Source organism: Lactuca sativa, chromosome 2, assembly GCF_002870075.4.
Source record: "Lactuca sativa cultivar Salinas chromosome 2, Lsat_Salinas_v11, whole genome shotgun sequence".
Taxonomy (NCBI): Eukaryota; Viridiplantae; Streptophyta; class Magnoliopsida; order Asterales; family Asteraceae; genus Lactuca; species Lactuca sativa.
The window spans coordinates 120,708,959-120,730,542 of NC_056624.2; the positions used below are offsets into that span (position 1 = coordinate 120,708,959).

Genomic DNA, 21,584 nt, shown 5'->3' on the forward strand with positions numbered 1-21,584 from the left:
AAGATCTAAACACACACACACATATCTACTTTGATTTTACTGTCATTCACTACTAAAAACCATTTTGATGTTTGTTTTATACTAAACTTGTAGCAAATGGAGACCAATTCACTTTAATTCAAAGGGAAAAGGTCCAATGAATGCAAATTTCTCTTACAATGGGTATGTGTACTATATGTATATGTATTTCCTGATCCTAAGTTAGGTATTTATTTGTGTTACCAAATCGATCTTACAATATAATACAAAGGCTAACATTAGAGACAACGAAAGTTCAATACTCTTTTCCACATGAGTTGATAGAAATTGCCTCTAGTGTTTAAATGAGAATCTATTCTGAGTGACTTAGACATATATATCAACAACTATTGTTTGCGACAAGTTCTTTCTATGTTTTATTATCATGAATCTTTTTTCCAGCTTTATGTGAATTACACAAGTCATCCCTAGATGTGTGAAAATGGTGTTGCTCGCAATAGAGTACTAGATTTGTTTGTTCTTTCTCCCTGTGAGACAATTCTATTTAGTGAATAAGTTGAAAAATATGGCTTTGAACCTAGGGTAATTATGACACCCCAAACTTTAATTATTTATAAGCTATTTTGTTACAACTTTATGACATACAATCATGAGTTTACAAATATACCGTTTTATCTAAAACCTTATTTAAAATTAAATACACAACTTTGGGGTGACAATCTACATATCAAACAACCATAGTATAAATTATCAAATGATATGTCCCACTCTTACGACTTCCAAAAGTAGTCTTCTAATAAATTCACTCTAAGTCATTGTTTCCGAATTCTTTTGACACTTGACATTTAAAACAAACAATACATAAAGATGAAACCTCTTATGAATGACATGGATTTTTTATCAAATATTCAAATAATCTTTTTGGAACTCACACACATATAATCAAAATACATAATAAAACTTTTACACCTTCCAAATTTTATGCCGATAAACATAATATACAAATCATGTTCAAACTTCCAATACAACTTAAACTCAAATAAATACTTCATACAAAGATAAAGAAAATACATACTTCATACAGACTTCGCTGTATCTTGAAACTTCCAATATAATTTAAACTCAAATCAAATTCATGCAAAGATAAATAAAATACAATGCATGATCATAAACTAAAAACAAATGAAAACGTTATGAGTTTCTCCGTATCTTGCTCTGAATAAAAATATAATTGAAACTGCCAATACGGTCATTTGTGAAAACATCTAAAAATCTTATGATTACCCCGCATCTTTACTAACCAAAAGGAGAGAAACAAATCACACTCCAAAAGAAGTTGATATGTTACCATTTATAGATATAAGTATTAACATTACCCTCTATATAGAATAGTCACATAAATTAAAAAGACAGTTGAAATAATACATATATGATTGTCTGATATAACTAAATTTTCCGGATGGTAAATAAAAGAACACTAGGAGTGTCTCATATCGAAAGATGTGGAAGGAAAGCACAGGTTTCTTAAACGTTTTAGGGTAGGCATGGTGTATGTTGGTGATTTTAGTATCACCAACCATTTAGTGTATCTTGAATAAACACGAGTGTCTATGGGAATTTAAACTATTATATAATCCAGTTAAGTGGTGGCATAGTGTACATTTGTATTTGTATGTATGACAAGTTTGATCTCAGACACAAGGAAATATATATATGGGGATCATATACGAATTTCAGATATCCAAAAATTCTGAGTAGTGGATTTTACAATTAGAATCCATGATATAAATCCGGATAGCATTTCGGATACCCGAAAATTTTAATCCTTAATTTTTGTTTTTATATATAAATTCAACTAACATTAATGTTAGTATAGTTTATTTAAAAATGCATACATGACAAATTTGTTAATATATTAACAAAGATAGTTGTTTCTAAAGCTAATCCTTACAAAAAAAAAAAAAAAAAAAAAAAAAAAAAAAAACATGGGAGTTTAAAAATGAAATTATTAATATCACATTTAAATGAGTGGTGGTAGGTGTCAAATTGGCCGGTGTTATCAATTGTAAATATAGTGCTTTTAAGAGATCTAGATCGAGGGTATGGAAAAATATAATCAAAATCAGAACCGCGCTAAAAAAAATTCAACATTGATTCCAAAGAAAATTGTATATTGGAAAGCCAAAATGATGATTGTTGGGCTTCTAACTTTGTGGTTGATAACCATTTTTCGGTAAGATCGTTACGTGAACGGATTGAAATAGCGAGTCACATCGTCTGTGATGGTCCGTTTGAATGGTGCAAAGTAATACCGAATAAGATCTTATGCTTTATCTGGAGAGCAAAGCTTGACAAAATTTCATCACCTGTTTCGTTAGTAAGGGGTGTTCCAGTGGCATCGACCATTTGTGGTTCATACAACTTGGATGAAGAGACGAGCAATTGCATCCTTCTCTTATGCCCAGTGGCGAAGGTTGTCATGAACTCGATCTTATCTTGGTGTGAAATTTCACATGATGGATTTGATTCGGTCAAAGATATGTTACTCTTCATATCTCGATGGTCTAAATACAAAAAGAAAAGAAGCATGTTGAATGTGATCTTATATGGAGGATTATGGTGTATATGGAATGATAGGAACCACAAGGTTTTCAGAAACATCCCTATTGTACCGGCGAAGATAGTGGAGAAGATAAAATCAATAACTTTCTTATGATGTAAACATAGAGGTTCATTTAAAAATATGGATTTGAGAGTTTGGAATCTTGGTTCGTTTCTCTGTTTGTAACTTTTTTCTTGTTCTTTTCTTCTTTCCTGTTTTGTTTTGTACTTCCCCCTTGCATCGTCTTGATGTGAGGTGTTTCTTTTTATATATATTTGCCGGTTCCAAAAAAAAAAACTAATAATTATATGAATACGCATCCAATTTCGGATAATTTCATATCAAAATTTTCGGATTCGTATATTTTTAAACACACACCTAGTGAAAATACATGTTTAGAATCGAAAAGATCAAAGAAAGGAAATGTTGAGCCGTTTTTTAGAACAGATAACTCACACACCCATTAATAGTACCCCTTATTAAATCTAAACATTTTGTCCATCATGAGACTCGAACATTCGACCACTTGGAGGGAGGGGTACCTTTCCGATACACAAGGATACAAGCATTTGGTAAGTGAATGTTGAGCCTTAATTACCAAAAATGTGTGTTGGCAGGAAAATGTAACAAGATTTTGGAGAAAGATGGATAAAAAATCAAGGGTAAAATTGACATTTTACAAAGATTAAACAGACCAAATATAACGGCGTTAATGTCACACACCAAAACCATAATGGAACCCTGTTATAAGAGGGTTTTTACAAAAAGATTCATTTTTGGACATAATCCAAAAAAATGACATGCTACAATATCATTTCTACGCTTATAAAATCTACTATTATAAATGAAGGTTTTTTTGTCACATGTCATCTTTTCATTTATTTGAACATATGACATTTTCTAGAATTTTTAAATTTTCCATTTTCCACTTGTCATTTTATTGTATTTTTCATTTTTTAAATTAAAATTCCACATTTAATGTGTAAGGTAATATATATGTAAAGTATTTATTAGAAAAAGTTTATATATGTAATGTATTCAATACATTAAAGTCTCATTAATTTTAATAATTCAAATTTTTCTCATTTTTCTTATAAATTCAAACTTTTCAAATTGTTAAAATTTTATATTTATTTTTTTTAATTAAACCCATGTAATACATGGGTCTCACACCTAGTAAAGACATCTAATAATGAGGTAAAATAATCTAACCAAACTTTTTAAACATCACTTTACAAGTAAGTAAAATAATAACATTCTTTGATCTCTTGCATAACTTTTTTTATAAAAAACTAATAGAATCCCAATCATTCTTGTATATGTTATTTTCAAAGATTTCTTGCATTTTATTTTGGTTTCTTATAAGTCAACAACGTTGAAGATATTAAAAGAATCCCGAGTTAAAATTTTATAATTGTAGTTATCTTCAAGATTTCTTGCGTTTCATATGATTTTTTTGTATAATTTCTTGATGACACTAGTATAATATTGTACCTTCTTCCTACTTCCTACATTGTTTTTAGAAAAAAAAAAATCCAAAAACTGTTTCGTATACCGATGACACTACTATAATTGTTTTTAGATTTATTATTCTACTTCCATTGGTGTTTGTGTTTGGCAGAAAAGTTCAATTTCTTGTAGAAGTCCTTCATTTGGAGATGATTGAGAATGAAGTGAAATAAAGTCAATGAGTACCTCATAAACATGTCCAGCTGGATCCTCTGCAAAAACAACCATCTTCTTCTTCTTCTTCTCTTCTGTGTCAGCATCTCCAGTGTCATCTGAGTAAACTCGTTTCCTGCAACCCTGCAACAAAAGAGTAACTAAGTTACAAGTTTGGTCCCTGTACTATACCGTTTGTTACAGGATTGGTCCAAAATTTTATATTTTGCCCTGAATACAGAGTGTAAAACTGTAAATACCTGGAAAAGCTGATTGAGGCAAGCGATATGCTTGGAGTTAAGGTACCCCGATTGCAAAAGTCGTCGAAATAATAACACGATCTCACGTGTTATGTTACTCGACGAAAGGTTTCGAATGATTCCATTTATACACGAATCATCAAACACATCCGACATCCATGGAGATGGAACTTTCTGCAATTCTAACATCGACGCGACTACATAAACCGCCGGCTTGTGATGAATCATGATCGATTTCGACGCCAAATTTGGAACAGCCAAACTCATCACCAGTTCTTCGGTTATTAATCGACACCAATTATCCTTTTCAACAAATCGGGTATCAGTATCATCCTGTTTTTCCCAATCGATCACCATTGATATACAGAGACCACAATTCATGGCGATTGTAACATCGCTGTGGAAAATTAAGCCTTGTAGGATCGAGGTTATGGAACGTATATTATCTTTGAGTAGCAATTTTGTTTTTTGTTGTGTGATTGTTTGGAATAGTTGGAGTAGGCAGAATGAAGATATTAGTTTGACTGGAGTTGACCCGAAATGTAAGAGTCTGCATAAGTCGTGGGAATGAATGTTGATATAGAATAATGATGAGTGTTGGGTTTTCTTGTCGCTGTTAACTAAGCTTTCTACATCTTCAATCCCTGGTAGAATAACATGCACACTAAAACAAAACTAATTAAAGTGTGTTAAAAACATAAGTGCTAAATCAAAAGGAAGGTTTATATTATTATATACCTTCTGTGAGAAAAGTAGTTTAAAAAGAGCAAAAAAATGAGGCCTGCTCCGGTTTGTGTTGCCTCATCATGATCAATTAATGCGGGTCCTTTTAAACAAGCTTCATGGATCATTTTGTTAACCAATGAGATCAATTGAGTGTTCAAAAGAATAGTCTTGGATGCTTCTAGAAGGTTTTGGTGAAGTGAGTGATACAAGATTAAAGAAAGAATCCCCATTACAAGGAGAGCTTCTTGAGTGAACCCATTGTTAGTAATTGTGGAGATCAAGTAGTGTATCAGCTCTGTTGCTATTCCATTCCAGGCTTCATCATCGGAAAGTGATTCCGATTCCGATTCCGGTTCCGGTTCAATCGAATGTAATATTGTAAAAACCAATTCAGAAGTAAGATTTAATATCTCTCCACAAGAATGTTGGGAATAAAGAGACTTGATTGCAGGGGATATTCCATTTAAGCAAAATTCCCTTGAAGAAGATGGAAACAAAGCAACGATTGATGAAATCATGTTTAGCAATAAAACAATATCATCTTCTTGTCTGGTTTCTTCAACAACCTCTCGCAACAAACACACAAGTAATTTGGCTGCATAGTTGTCTTCAGATGCTGCCAGCTCAGCAAGTTGTCTGAATTTTACTGTGTCATGATTCGACACAAGAATCTGGTTGTTTCCATAAATGAAATATCGTCTACACCATCTTAGAATCTGATCAGACAGATATTGAGAGATTCTTTCTTGTTGAAACAGCCATTTTAATGATGTGGAGTGGATTCTTCTAGAGAGAAAGTGGATGTGTTTTTGTGAGATAATAAGGAAAAGGGTATTTTCGGCATCTGGGCTATATGGTATTTGGTAGCTTACTTTGGCTAGACCTCTATAAAGACCATAAAGATTTACAAGGAGTTCCAAAATCAGTGGTTTGAGTTTGACAACTCCATTATTCAAAAGCTGAGATTTGTTGAGTAAAATATATTGCTCCAAAGAAGCTAACACCTTCCTATCATCTGCAAGCCTTCAGTAATTAATAACAATTCCCATTAATATTCAAATCAATGCCAAATGGAACTAATTATGACACTTGTAAAAATGGAGGCTGTTTGTTTTACCTGTCATCATACAAGGAGCTGGTGTAAAGAATCAACAGAACAGCAGATTGGCAAGAGAAAATTTGTTGATTATGAGATCCCTTTTGCCCCAAAAGAAACAACAAATCAATAGGATCAGATGGGAGATGCAAAGCAACACCTTTGATGTATTCCCCACATTCATTTCCAAGAATCACATTCAAGATAGATCCCAATAAGATATAAACTCTCCATTTCATCTTCTCTGTGGGAAAAAGCCCTAAACATCCGAATAAAAAACTAAACCAAGAAGATGAAACCAAAGCATCTACAAAGTCTTTAGGTTGGAATTCAGAGTGAGTCAGTATCGAGTGAAAAATCTCAAGAACACCTAAAGTTATATCCTCATCGATCTCATTAATGTTCATGGAAACCCAAGGCAAAAGATTGGTTTCACATATGTCTAATATACAGTCACGTAACTCTGTGTAATTCCCTTGTAAACTGTATTCATATGTTTCTTTTAGTAAGTAAAGTGAGTGTAGCATTTGACTAGAATCTTCCCCATAAAAGCTCAAGCAAATTGCAATGGTGTATCTTGATATGTGTTGTAGTGATTTGGGAATATTAAGAGGTCCATGACAAGATGGAGACTTAATGAGAGCTACAAGGAGTGAGCATACCAGGGTGAATGTTTCTGGAAGCATGTTGGCATCCCCATCAACATGTCTCTTCAGCATCCCTGACATTATAAGACTGATTTCTTCATTGTTGAAACTTGAAATGATTCCAGGACAATTTGAAATGCATTCTGATATAAGTTTTAGTGATTGAGATTGAGCAGGATGAAAAGGGACTTCAGCAACATGATGAAGAACAGGAATAAGAGTTGTGAAACCAATAGCAAGTCTTTGTTTGAAAGCCTCCTCTGCTACTGACATGAGATCAAGAACTTGTAGGGATAAGCTGACAAGAGAATCTTTTTTGCACCCTGTAAACACAGAAATAGACCCAAAAGGCCAAAATTATTTCTAAATGTTTTCTTTGTTGAATTGAGTAGATAAAAGTATGTTGAACATACCCAACAATCTTAAAATTTCAAAGACATAGTCAGCAATGTTCTCCTCAACTAGAACTTGGACATCTTTTCTTGAAACACCTCCATAAGACAAGTACAGGACAATTAAATCCAATGTGGCAGTTTGAACTTCACAATCTGAAGAAAGAAGAGGTGCTTTTATGGCTTCTGCAAACAAGAGATTCAGAGGAGTTTTTTCTTGTTCATGGTCAGTTGTTTCCATGGAGTTGTCTGCTTCAGGGTATTCGGTTTCTTCATTTTCGAATGCATTTTCGAAGAACCCTTTGCGTGTAAGCACGGATAATAGCGCTTTGTAGAAGTAAAAGATAAAATGTTAATTGATGCGAGATAAAATGATTCTTGATAAATAGATAAAGAAGAGTTTCAGAGAAGTATGGAGTATTGACAGACCTACACAGTTCAAGCGAACATCATCTCGTTGGGTCTTCAAGAGGACTTCTAATGCCAAATGTAAGATCTTTGAAGAATGGACATATAAGACATCAACATTGCTATTAGCTTTGAAAGCTTGTTGGATGCCACATATTTTGTAAAGAACAAATAGGATCTCGCCTTGGATCTCTTCACTGCATTCAAGAAAAAAAAACAGCTCATAAGGATGAATCAAGCTGAACTATGTGCATATATACAATAATTATGTTCACTCCAAATGTTACCTAGGCAACTGAAGACCTGTTACTAGGTTCAGAATAAGCTCATCTCTTTCTTTGATATGGGTGTATGGATCATTCTTCTGATTGTCCAATAGAACACCTAAGCAGTGTAGCTAAAGCTTGAAAATGTTAGCTGAAAATCAGGCCAAGTAATTGTAAAGTCTCCAGGAAAAGCCAAAAAGAAAACATGAAGGGGCTAATCACCAAAGAAAACTAACTTTGACTGTTAGAAATTATCTAAAAAGTAAAAACATTGAGTTTGAATTCCACCTCAGGTACCCTATCTATATGGTATGACTCTAGTTGACATTAAGTAGACAAGGTGATATTATTTTGTGGTAATAGTTTCTAATCACTACTTTGTTGGTCTGAAATCACACAAGTGAACAATTTGCAGGAGAAGGAAGCATTTAAGCTACATTATAGTGGGTGAATGGATCATAGCGCAGATAAATGTAGACTAACAACAACTAACACAAACCATCATTTTCGTTTTTGGAACAGTCATATTAAACTGAGAAAGAAACAGAAACCAGCTGAATTTGCTAAAGTTCAGTATCCTAAGATATGTTCAAATACCTAAATGACGTCCATCAGAAGAACAAAAATGGGTCAAGTAACAACCCAGAGGACAATTACCATATATATTTGACGCCTGCTCCAAGCTAAGGAACCAGAAGACAATCGATCCGAAACCCTAGCAACAAACTCACTGTAAATTGAAGAATCACCAGAGCTGCACAATTCGGAAATCAAATCAATCGTCTGTTTGGCGAGGGGCTCGTCTTCCAAAGAAGAAAGGGCAGTTATGAGAGGAGAAACGAGAAAATGAGGATGGAAAGTGAGGAGATTATGGAGGAAAGGAGGTTGAGAGATGGCCTGAGAGAGCTGAGAGAGGGCGTAAGAGACGTGAATGGTAGGGGAATTAGGATTTGAGATAAGATTGGATAGACAGACTAAGCAGATGGATCCGCCTTCTAAGGTTTGCAGTATCAGAGACGAAGTATGGCCTTGTGAGCATGTTAAGTATTGCCGGTCCCGGAGTTGTTGATCGGAGTCTGACCGTTGATGATGATCGGAGCCGATGTAGTGCATCGTATAGTTTTTTTTCCTGGGTGACCGACTCTGCGAAATTTTGGTGGTGACTTGACTGACTTCAAATTTTGGGCGGGGAGCTAAGGTCGTGCTAATTGGTTTCAGAGTAAATTACAATTTGTTCCTTGTAGTTTAAACCAATAGGCATTTTTGAGTCCATTTTTTAGTTTTTGATATTTATAATCCTTATGGTTTCCAAAAGTTGTACAGGTGGTCCCTGAGCCAGACTTTGTGGTTTCTCATCTGTCAAATGCCTGTAAAATGAGAATTATAATCTTTTTCCTAATTATTTTGACATTATGTTGATAATGTAAGGACTATTTTTGTAAATTATTGGAAACAACAACTTCAACTCCACACTCACTCTCAGCTCCATCATTTCTCACATAGTCACACTTGCCTCCAACATCTCTCTCCCTCTTGCCTTCGACATCTCTTTCTTCGCATCCCTACGACTTTGTCTTTCCCATGTCTCTCTGTCGTCTCTCTCATAAATATGGTATATGGTATAGAGGAGGTTGATCTTTCTCACCTCCATCTATGTCGTGAGCCCCACTAATCTTTCTCTAATGTAGCTACGATCATGATGTCATCATTCCTCTTTCATTTGTTGTTTTTCATTTAATTTAGAATATATAGTTTTCTTTCTCATTTAGGTTTAGGGGTTTTATGGATTTGAAATTGGTAGAGGTGGTGATGGTTGTTGTGGTTGTTTTCGACTGTAGGTAGTTGGAGGGGTGATGGTTGGCAAATGTGTTGGTGATGGTGATAATGTGTAGTTTGTTTTTGGTGGTAGGTAGATGGCGGTAGTGGCGGATTGGTGTTGATTGATGATGATGGTAGTAAGTGGTTGTGATTTAGTGACGTGGTATTGGTTTGTTGATGTTGTGGTGATTGGTGTTGATTAGTGATGGTAATGGGTGATGCAGTGACGATTGTTGTTAATTGATGACAATGGTGGTGGTTGATGGTAATTAGTAATTGTGGCTGATGGTAATGGGGTGGTTAGTGGTATGGATTTTTTTATTATATACTAGGAAAATCTTAAGGGCAACCCAATGTTGTTATTTATTATATAGAAGTGTTGTGATGCATTATATAGAAGGGAAATTTAGATAATGTTTTGATACATTAGGAATTTGGCTTTGGTGTTTCTAAATGTTTGTTTAGCACACAACATAGGAAAGGTTAAACTTCTTATGCAGAGTTGATTCAACTAATGTCTCCACGTATTAGGAATAAAAATGAATGATATGAACCTGCAACATGTTAGAACACTTGTAAGTTGCTTTCTTTCTCCATGAACTGAATAAAAATAATCACCAACAAAAACATTGATGCAGGGGTTTAATGTAGCAGAAAAACACTAAAATTCATCATAACAGAGGTGCTTCCAAGGGATCCATATAACACATGGATCCAAATCTCTTTGGAATATATAGCTATCAGGAAAAAAAACAAGATTATTGCATGAATATACTATCTCTTTTTTATTGGTGGGTGGTCGTTAATGAAGTTGGTGCAGATATTTTCTATGCAACTGAATCAACAAATAAGAAGTTGATGAAGTTTTAAAATGTTTTACTATTATAGTTTCTTTTAAAATTAAGAAGATTAAATGCATAAAATAGCAATGCACTTTTATTTATTTGTTTTTTTATAGCATTACACTTCCGTAGGATGCAAAATTAACTTTTACTACTATAAATGTGTAAATTTCCTGAAGTTAATAACGGAAGTACAATGTTATAATGGATAATTTTTCAAGGTAAAGTGTTAGCTAAAAAAAATTAAAAATATTTATATTAAAGGATAGAATCATGGAAATGAGCCTTTGTCCATTAAGTGTTGAAATTTTTACAAGTTTGCCCTTGTTTATTTTTCCGTTAATTCCACCAAGATCGTAGTCATTTTTTTAATAATTTTTAAACATAAATTTTTTAATATTTTTTAAACATCATTTATCCAGACTCACACTTAAGGTAACAAAGTAACAACAAATGTTAGTTAGTGGACAAAATAAGAGTTGATAGATGTAAACACAAATAAGAAAGCTATGAATTTGTAAATACAAGAAGGTTGTTATAAATTCTAACGTAATAAGAACGCTCATTAGGCTATAAGACTTTACTTATTATTTCCGGCTTTTGTTTGTTTATAATAACATTCATATAGTCTCTCGTATTATAAAACTCCTACAATAAAAGCAACATGATATTCATACAAAAACTCAAGAAATAAACAGAATATAATGACACTTACTGTAACGTCCCAAATTACGAGGATAAAAAATTTATTTTGAATATAACCAAAACATTCATTTATCCTTTATTCAACCATTTAAAAGTATTTAAAACAATTATCAGAGTACGATCACATTATCATTGGATGCGGAAAACACGAGTGTATGCGCTGCGATCAAGTCGGACCCTTCCCTTTCGAACCGAAAGTACCTGAAACCATAAACCACAAACTATAAGCACAAAGCTTAGTGAGTTCCCCAAAATTCCACATACCATACATAACATACGAGCCATACATATCAGACATGCAATAGGAGGTGCTATGTGCCAATCATAGTCTTGCCATTGTGTCACAAGCAGTATCATGGTCTTTCCTTGCCAGACCGAAGACCAAAACCTTGGGTCTTATAGACAAGTGCCAGGAGTCACCTCCTGGTCTTCCATGCAAGTATCACAAATACAGCTAGTATACAATCTACAACTACTTATCTACTTAATTGTTAGAGTCCATACCTTGGTCTTGCATACAGATTTTCCAAGAGCCATCTCCGGGTCTTTCATACAGATGACAAGGGACACCCCATGGTCTTTCTATAATACATAAGCCAAATAGACCGACATTGGTGCCTTCGACCCAAAGTACAGTGAGGAGACTCACCTCGACATCTGAGCCTACGAATAAATCTCTGACATCTGGACAGCCAATCCTCCGAACTATCAATATCAATAATACCCAATTAACAATCGGAATCGCGTCTATATCCTTCAATCCATACTTAGGGTAAAAAGACCATTTTACTCCTTATCTAGTGTGGCTCAATACTAAGGCCCAAACCTACAATCCAAAAGTCCTAACATGGCCCAAAATATCCCATCATCAACCATGATCAAACTTCGGGTTAAAGTCAAAGTCAACAACCCATGTTGACTGAACACGTCGTGTTGCCCCTTGGACACACTGTGTTCTTCCATTATCTAGATAATCGGGAAAACCCCAGCCAACACGTCGTGTTGGCTTGCAAACACGTCGTGTTTTCTCGAGATTCAACAACTTAATGCACGCATGTAACCAATTATTTCATAAAGCTTGCACTTTTATGCTCAAGGAGTCCAATACACACTCAGATCTGGAATAACAAGCCCTTAAACAACTTCACTCTCTCATCAACCTAAAAAGGGACCAAAAGTACAACAAAGAATAAATATTAATAGATATAAACATCTATAAGACAAGATGCAAACTTGATACCTCAAAAAGCTTTCCCACAAGATGATTTTGGATCCAAAGCCTTTCCACCAAGAAAAGCAACATCCATATCTCCTCTTCCTTTACAAGGACCACAAATGAGCACCAAGAACTTCTTACTAGCTCAAGAACACCACCAAGAGACTTAAAGATCGGCTTTAGGGTTTTAATGACAATGGAGGCTGGTAAGGAGGCCAACCATGAGGACTTAAGGCCTTTATATAGGGTGCAACACCCTAAAAATTAGGGTTTTCTCCACAAGCCGCCAACACGCCGTGTAATGGCATAAACACGTCGTTTTGGCCTTAATGAAAGTTGTATTTCTTCAATTCTAGACACGTCGTGTTGGTTCCTACAACATGTCGTGTCCAACCCTAGAAAGGGGTTTATTCCCAACAATTATTCCTCAAGATTTTGGGTGTTACAACTCTCCCTCACTTAAATTAGACTGCGTCCTCAAAATCATTCCTTACCATCCCAGGTACGCCAGATAGCATGAAGAATGCATCCACCACCCCGAGCATACAATGGCCTTCCTAAGGCTACTGAACTGAACCTTAGCATAAATCTCCAACCCGACGAAGAACGAATCCTTACTCCTGTAACGTCCCAATTTTCAAGGCCAAAAATTTCATTTTTGATATAACGATTTTTAAAACATTTTATAGAAAAACATCATCGAGTTGTTTCGTTACATAAAAACCATAGACCCCCAGGTCTCAACCATATCATAAAACAATAATAATAGTAATGATAATAATAATATCATAATACAATCTCAAGAATCTCATAATGCGGAAATTCGGTGTGTGTGTGTGTGTGTGTGATGCGATGCTACCGTGTCGGCTCCTTCCCCTTTGTTGAAGAGATACCTGAAACAAAACTGAAAATCGTAAGCACAAAGCTTAGTGAGTTCCCCCATCATACCACATACCACATAATGCCTATTCCTCGGTATCTTTCAAATGGTATCTATTTGGCATAACTGGGAGTCGGTCTCCCCTTCGATATCTTTCAACCGGTAACCGAGAGCTACCCTCCCATTCGGTACCTTTCAACCGGTAACCGAGACCTAACTTCCCCTTCGATATCTTTCAACCAGTATCCGGGAGCCAACCTCCCTTTCAGTATATTTTAACCGGTAATTGGGGACTATTTCACCCCTACCACTACCACATAATATCATATCATAAAAATACTTCTAGGCATGTTTGGGTTCTTACGAACCCTTCAGTATCTTTCAACCATTATCTGGGGACTACTTCATCCCTACTACTATTGGCATGTTTCACCTAGCATTCTAACACACAAACATATCATATAATGGCATACCAAATAATTATCACAAATACAATCATCTAACAACAACTCCTGCTAGTGGGCCGACATTGTGGCCTTCGACCCACTTTTACTGGTGTAACACCCGGTTTTGAAAGTGTTCGATTGTGTCTTCGGAGGTCAAGGGCATAAGCGTAATCTGGCGATTTGGTCTTTTATGAGTCTCGGGTTTTATTCGAAAGGCTTTAAGTCTTGGGGTGTAGCTTGTAGCGTAGGGCTTCATGCCACCTTTTCATGGATATAAAGTTCGTTGGAAACGAACTTAAAACGAAGAAGTTATAGTACTTCGAAGTTGTTGGCAGAATTGGTCCCTGGATGGAAAAGTTTTCATGAAAGGTGGCAGCCAGGTGAGTACGCCTAGCGTAGGGGTGTAAAGTGGATGTGGGTGTTGGAGGCATACGCCCAGCTGTCACACCCCGAAAACCAAAGGCGGAAACGTTCCCGGGGTTGACTCCATGTTGTGTATCAAATCCAATGTACATAGTAATCACAGTAAACAACCATTACATTACATATATGTGAAAGTTTACATTTGGTTCAAAAGTAAATTGTACAAAAGTTATACATATATCATATGAACAAAAGAGACGAGTCTTCAGAGCACTCCGTCTTCACCAAAAGATATCGCCGGGTACCTGTCTAACTTGGACCTGAGAATACAAGCGGTTTGAAAATCAGCATAAAGCTGGTGAGTTCATAAGCGGTTTTGTTTTGTGAATATGTATCGATTTCCTTTAGTTTTCTGAAAAAGATTTGATATTCAAGAAAATCCCATATTTTCTTATGTAAAGTAGTTAAGATATCTTTCATTACAGTTCTATTACAGATATAAGTTAACCCCAGGAAAATCCCATATTTTCCTAATTGTAAGATTGATTTGATAACATATAGTATAGTTTAATATACAAAACTATAATTTAGACGAACTGTAAATAGAAAGTATTTTGAAAACCTTGGGACTACATCCCGAACCAGTTATAAGATAATTCTATAAAAACCATGGGGTCACTATCCCGAAAGTAGATATAAATAGTTTGATAAACCATGGGATCACTATCCCGAATCTAGATATAAGATAACTTGATAAAATCATGGGATTATCATCCCGTATAAGATTTAGTTTCAAAACCATGGGATTGCCATCCCGAACGAAATATAGACACAAGATCATGGGATTATCATCCCGAACGAGATATAAACATAAAACCATGGGATTACCATCCCGAACAAGATATAGATTACAAGACCATGGGATTACCATCCCGAACGAGATATAGAGTCTAAACAAGTCCTAGTTGTGAATAAGTTTATATTAATACGTATTGTGAGTCGGGTAACCATGCTGATATGACAACGAGACCTCCTTGACGTTAGTCAGACGTCGAATGATATTCAGAATTTGTCACCCCAGGCGTGCCCGCCTAACTGTAGCTAGCAGTTAAGGTGTGGGATTGTCAGTCCCGAATAGATCTATTCACAAACTCTTCGCTCTCCCTCCAGGAGACTCTGGTTACACTTCCGGAGAGGATTTACTTGATCATCCATAAAGGGTAGTGACTATCTCACAAATTAGTATTAAACTATTCACAGGATTCTCATACGATAACAAACATACAAAGACTTTAAGACATGATATAATGAAAATAATTACATACAATGAGACTATCTGGCAAAATATTCGAATGGTATAGAGATAAACTGAACCAGACATAGTTTATCTAATAACTTAATACAGGTATCAATACTTGATATAAAAAGTAACTTAGAACCCCAAATTATTCCCATAATAATTTGACTAGATTGTTTATTTTCTTAACTAAAATCCATTTAGTTATAATTGAAAATCATTCCTTATGCTCAACATAATACATAAGGAGTAAAAGAGTTTGTAAGGTTGCCAGATATTATTTGTAATACATAAAAGTTATGATTTGAAAGCAGTTTTGGTTTGCTTGTATTCCCCCCCCCCCCCCCCCTGAAAACAGTTAAAAATAGTGAAAAAGGCGTAGGGGTATGAACTCACCGGACGAGAAGTATGACGATTTGGATGCTAAGAGTTGATCCGGGGCTTGCAGATACACGAGATTCCTAATTATAATGTAAAGATACACATTTGTATCTAATTAGGACTTAAATTTATTGTTGGATAGGGACAATTGCTTCAAGTCGCGAAAACACTCCGATACAAGTGTTTGGAGGGACCCGGGTGGCGTTTAAGGATGTGAAATGACACTAGGGACTTGGGACTTGAGTTTACTCCCCATGAGTAGACTTTTAAATGAGTTTACAACCACAAAACACACACATACATGAGTTTACGGCCGTAAACTCATGTGGGTGTGGTTTTGGGTGTTTAAATGGCTTAAATGGCTTATATGGACATGGGAAATGATTCTAGGCTTTGTTCTAAATGCATGGAATGGATTAAAATCACCAAAATGATTAATTTATGGGAGTTTACGGCCTAGCATAGGCTCCTGGCCGTAAACTCCTTAATCCTTATGAAAATGATGCTAAATGGTGCTAGAACAAATCACATGTGATTGGTAAAATTAATCCAAGGCCTAACATGAGTTTGCATGGGATATTTGAGGGATTTGTGGAGTTTACGGCCCATGAAACCCCCTTCATGGCCATAAACTCTTGTGTGTGGTGCTCCAAGGTGTTTCAAGGTCTAGAACATGCATGAAAGGACTTCTAAAATTCATCTAAGGGCCTTAGGGGTGTGTAGTTTGCATTCTAACACCAAAAAATTTGGAGTTTACGGCCCAAGAACATGTCTTGGCCGTAAACCCTTAGAAACCCCATAAATGTTGTGTTTTAGGCCCTCAAAGTATTTTTGGTTGGTCCCTTGATTTATTCCAAGGCTTTTGGTGGTGTTGGATGGCTTTCTAACACCTTAGAATTGGATTTAAGCCAAGTTTTGGGGAGTTTACGGCCCAAGCACTATCCTTGGCCGTAAACTCATCTAAATCCTCTAAAAATTAAGTTTCAAGTGTCCAAATGCTAATACCAAGGTCCTATAATTCATATCTAAGCTATAAAGGTGATTTGGAAGGGTTTAAGGGCATGAAAAACCCCATTAACATGAGTTTACGACCTAAGCTTATGCCTTGGCCGTAAACTCCTTCAAAGTCCTCAAAATTATAGTTTTAGGTGTTCTAAGTCCATATCTTGAAGTCCCTTAGCCATATCTAAAGTCCATTTGAGTCTAGGAAGGAGTTTAAGGGCTAAAAACCCTTCAAAATGGTGTTTACGGCCTAGGCTGCCTCCTGGGCCGTAAACTCACATATATTGTCCCATTTCATGATTAAGTGTCTAATTTGGAAGCTAAACATGCTATAGATTAAGGCTAGGAAGGTACCTTAAGGATTTGAAGCCTTAAATTTGAGTTTTGGACACTTAATCTTTGGATTTAGGAGAGAGGTTAGAGAGAGAGTAGAGAGAGAAGGAAAAAGCTTCAAATGAGTGCTAAAACATGTTTATATAGTCCCTAAAACTTGGACACGGTGGAATTCTACCCGATACTGGCCTTAAACGATGCTTTGGGTCGCACCCGATTGAGTTTTCGTCACCCGACGAGAATATTTCTAAAACTTAAGAAATAAATGTTTTTGGGCTAAATTCATGAGTTCCTAGATGATTTGGACCCTCATTGAATGAAAATAAATATATAATTTTAGATAACTAAGCCCAAAAATGATAACGGGACATTTCGATTTCCGACGAGTTATACGGGTAGAACGGGTTTTCGGCGATGAACAACTTCGGGTTGTTACATTATCCCCCCGTTAGAGGGAATTTCGTCCCGAAATTCAAAGAATAAGATACTGGTCATGGATTGGAATGAAACATGAATGGATTTGTTGCTTCGGATCTTCACTTTCTCAAGTGGAATCAGGGCTCTATTGAGTGTTCTAATGAATTCTCGTTATCGGGACATGTCTTGGTTTCGCTTCTTGACTCTCTCTCAATTCATGATATCAATCTGCTTTCCCGTGGAAGTTCCAACCCTGAACGACTTCTGTTTCCTCAAAGGATTCACTAGGGTTTCGTTAGGCAGACGCTTCTAGGGATTCGAGATGTGATGGTCTAGATAGATATTACCAAGTTCTAAGGGCATCCGAAACCTGAAGGTTACGGAATCAATCTCTACGAAGATCTCGAAAGGTTTGATGTGAGACTAACTAGGTGCTCGGAAGAAACTTCCGGGAGTCCTTCGGGATAGACATTTAGAAGGAATAGTTGTTAACTTCCCGTTCCTCAATAATCACAGAAACGAGGGATGCGTGATAATTCACATTGGGAAAACTTTTGAGTTCTAAAGCATAGAATGATACGAAAGTTTGATGCCGAAGATCACGAGAATCGGGTCGAGAAAAAGATCTAACGAGCGAAAGTAAAGATAACAACGCGAACGAAAACTCGGTCATTTCTGGTTAAGCATGGCATCAAAGTATTTTCATAGAAAAGTTTCTCCCTTTTTAAATCGAATGGAACAGAACAGTCCTCCGGACCAAGGATTCAATCTATAGATACGAAGTTAGTGTTCTCTATCTCACTAGTTAGTCATCTCGACGGTATACATTTCGATTACATACGAAGGATTGAGTTTAGAATATGTTCGAATAGATAGATAACAGGTTTCCCTTTTTTTTTTTTTTTGCACCCAAAATCGAAAAGAGTTGCAAGTATAGGAATTATCAAAGAGAGATATACCTGCGGCAGCAGAGGGATTTGTGGTTGTAGCTGTCTTGGGACAATTCCTTTTGAAGTGCCCGGCTTCACCACAATTGTAGCAGGCCGGACTGATTCCCGTTCCAGATGATTGGTTCGTTGGCTTGGCTGGTTTTCTGCAGGTTCGCGTAAGATGGCCCTTATTGCCACAGTTGTCGCAGATCCTTTCGCGACATGGTCCGGGAATGCGATGGTGGTAGTTGCACTTACCACACCAAGGAAGGGTACCAGTGTATCCACTGGCAGGAGTTTGAGCTGTGGAACCTACAGCTGAAACAACAACAGGGGCAGTAGCAGCATGGACTGCTACCGTTTGCTGTTTCTTAGAAGACCCTTGTGTACTCTGGGCCTTACGCTTGTTCCAGGATTTCCTTTTACTTCCGCCTCCACTAGTGACTGGCTCGGGGGTAGTAGCTTCTTCATCAGAGTTGTCTTCGTGATCTATCAGGATTTTCGCAAGACATTTGGCACTGTCATAAGTGTCTGGCTTCGCAGCCAAGACATTCCCTTTTGTTGGCTGGGTCAATCCCCAGATGAACCTCTCTATCTTTTTACTCTCCGGGGTAACCATCCCCGGACAAAGTAGGGCCAGATCGTCGAATCTTGAGGTATAAGCAGCTATGTCAGAACCCTTCATCTTAAGGTTCCATAGTTCATGTTCTAGCTTCTGAAGTTCGCCCCGAGGGCAATACTCTGCGAGAAGAAGCTCCTTCATAGCTTCCCAGCCCATAGCATTGGCTACAGGTAAAGTTAAGGATTTGACTCGGCTATTCCACCAAGTCAGGGCTTTGTCTAGGAAAGTACAGGCAGCAAACTTGACTCTATCAGACTCCGAACAGCCACATATTTCAAAGATTGATTCGATTCTCTCGAACCATCGGGTTAAAGCAATGACACCCCCGGTGCCATCGAAGAATGTCGGTTTTGCGTTCATGAAGTCCTTATAGGAACCCCCTTTTTGGTGTCCCTGGCTATCTTCTGGGTTTTGGTGTTGGGGATCACCTCCTGAATTTCTAGAGTTCATTTGCGACATGGCTGCTACCATTGCAGCAGTCAGAACTGTCTGAAGTGATGCAAGATGAAGTTGAAAAGGAGGATTGTTGTTGTTCGTTGAGCTGGGTCTCTTTCTTGGAGGCATCGTGATCTAACAAGATCAGGAAAGAGAGGATCATAAGTCCTCTGAATTGAATCAAGAGATATGGGACAGGAGATATCTTATCATGGAAAATATAGCATCATACAAAGCGATAAAGCAGAAAGGAGTTATCAATATAGGACATTTTATCGCTAGAGGAATGATTAAGGAATAACGCGTATACGAGAATTTCTACAAAGGATCGACTCAAGAAATACTCCCATAGTATTTCATGGTTCGCTGCAGCGACGATTCGTTGTTTGGGATATTGGGTAAGTTTTAGGTATGCCGCATGCCACAGTCACTCCCAAGCACATGTTGGCCGTGTCTCGAATGAATATAGTTGGCCAGGCTATATTGACCCTAGACACGACTACATAACTGCCCAGGTTTAACCGCAGTGTACAACACCCATTTACTTATGTTTTGTTCTACTTGTAGCTATGGATTTCGACGGCTCGGCATACTTAAATACTTTTGAAAATACTTATATATTGTAATATACTTTTAGTTTAGAGCACTTAGGCCCCTTAATGTTTATAGTTTTATACCATGTAAGGTTTGGTATACTCTGTTCACTATAAACAAGGGCTCTGATACCAATCTGTCACACCCCGAAAACCAAAGGCGGAAACGTTCCCGGGGTTGACTCCATGTTGTGTATCAAATCCAATGTACATAGTAATCACAGTAAACAACCATTACATTACATATATGTGAAAGTTTACATTTGGTTCAAAAGTAAATTGTACAAAAGTTATACATATATCATATGAACAAAAGAGACGAGTCTTCAGAGCACTCCATCTTCACCAAAAGATATCGCCGGGTACCTGTCTAACTTGGACCTGAGAATACAAGCGGTTTGAAAATCAGCATAAAGCTAGTGAGTTCATAAGCGGTTTTGTTTTGTGAATATGTATCGATTTCCTTTAGTTTTCTGAAAAGATTTGATATTCAAGAAAATCCCATATTTTCTTATGTAAAGTAGTTAAGATATCTTTCATTACAGTTCTATTACAGATATAAGTTAACCCCAGGAAAATCCCATATTTTCCTAATTGTAAGATTGATTTGATAACATATAGTATAGTTTAATATACAAAACTATAATTTAGACGAACTGTAAATAGAAAGTATTTTGAAAACCTTGGGACTACATCCCGAACCAGTTATAAGATAATTCGATAAAAACCATGGGGTCACTATCCCGAAAGTAGATATAAATAGTTTGATAAACCATGGGATCACTATCCCGAATCTAGATATAAGATAACTTGATAAAATCATGGGATTATCATCCCGTATAAGATTTAGTTTCAAAACCATGGGATTGCCATCCCGAACGAAATATAGACACAAGATCATGGGATTATCATCCCGAACGAGATATAAACATAAAACCATGGGATTACCATCCCGAACAAGATATAGATTACAAGACCATGGGATTACCATCCCGAACGAGATATAGAGTCTAAACAAGTCCTAGTTGTGAATAAGTTTATATTAATACGTATTGTGAGTCGGGTAACCATGCTGATATGACAACGAGACCTCCTTGACGTTAGTCAGACGTCGAATGATATTCAGAATTTGTCACCCCAGGCGTGCCCGCCTAACTGTAGCTAGCGGTTAAGGTGTGGGATTGTCAGTCCCGAATAGATCTATTCACAAACTCTTCGCTCTCCCTCCAGGAGACTCTGGTTACACTTCCGGAGAGGATTTACTTGA

The 21,584-nt window shown here is 36.6% G+C and overlaps 1 protein-coding gene across 3 annotated transcripts; it reads right to left on the reverse strand.

Moving 5' to 3' along the window:
- Positions 1–520: 520 nt before the first annotated feature.
- Positions 521–9,206, reverse strand: LOC111887674 (protein PUTATIVE RECOMBINATION INITIATION DEFECT 1). Of its 3 annotated transcripts, none has more exons than XM_042899160.2 (9): positions 8,696–9,206; positions 8,060–8,169; positions 7,794–7,969; positions 7,386–7,691; positions 6,347–7,295; positions 5,242–6,252; positions 4,504–5,167; positions 4,277–4,387; positions 521–2,543 (listed from the first exon to the last, which is right to left on the reverse strand). In XM_042899160.2, the coding sequence occupies exons 1-9, from the start codon at positions 9,149–9,151 to the stop codon at positions 2,529–2,531; spliced, it is 3,798 nt and encodes a 1,265-aa protein (XP_042755094.1). In that variant the 5' UTR covers positions 9,152–9,206; the 3' UTR covers positions 521–2,528. The 3 variants fall into 3 exon arrangements, with proteins under 3 accessions (XP_042755094.1, XP_042755093.1, XP_023739621.1); XM_042899159.2 differs by lacking the exon at positions 521–2,543 and adding an exon at positions 2,906–3,123; XM_023883853.3 differs by lacking the exon at positions 521–2,543 and having other exon boundaries at positions 4,140–4,387.
- Between the last annotated feature and the right edge of the window lie 12,378 nt (positions 9,207–21,584).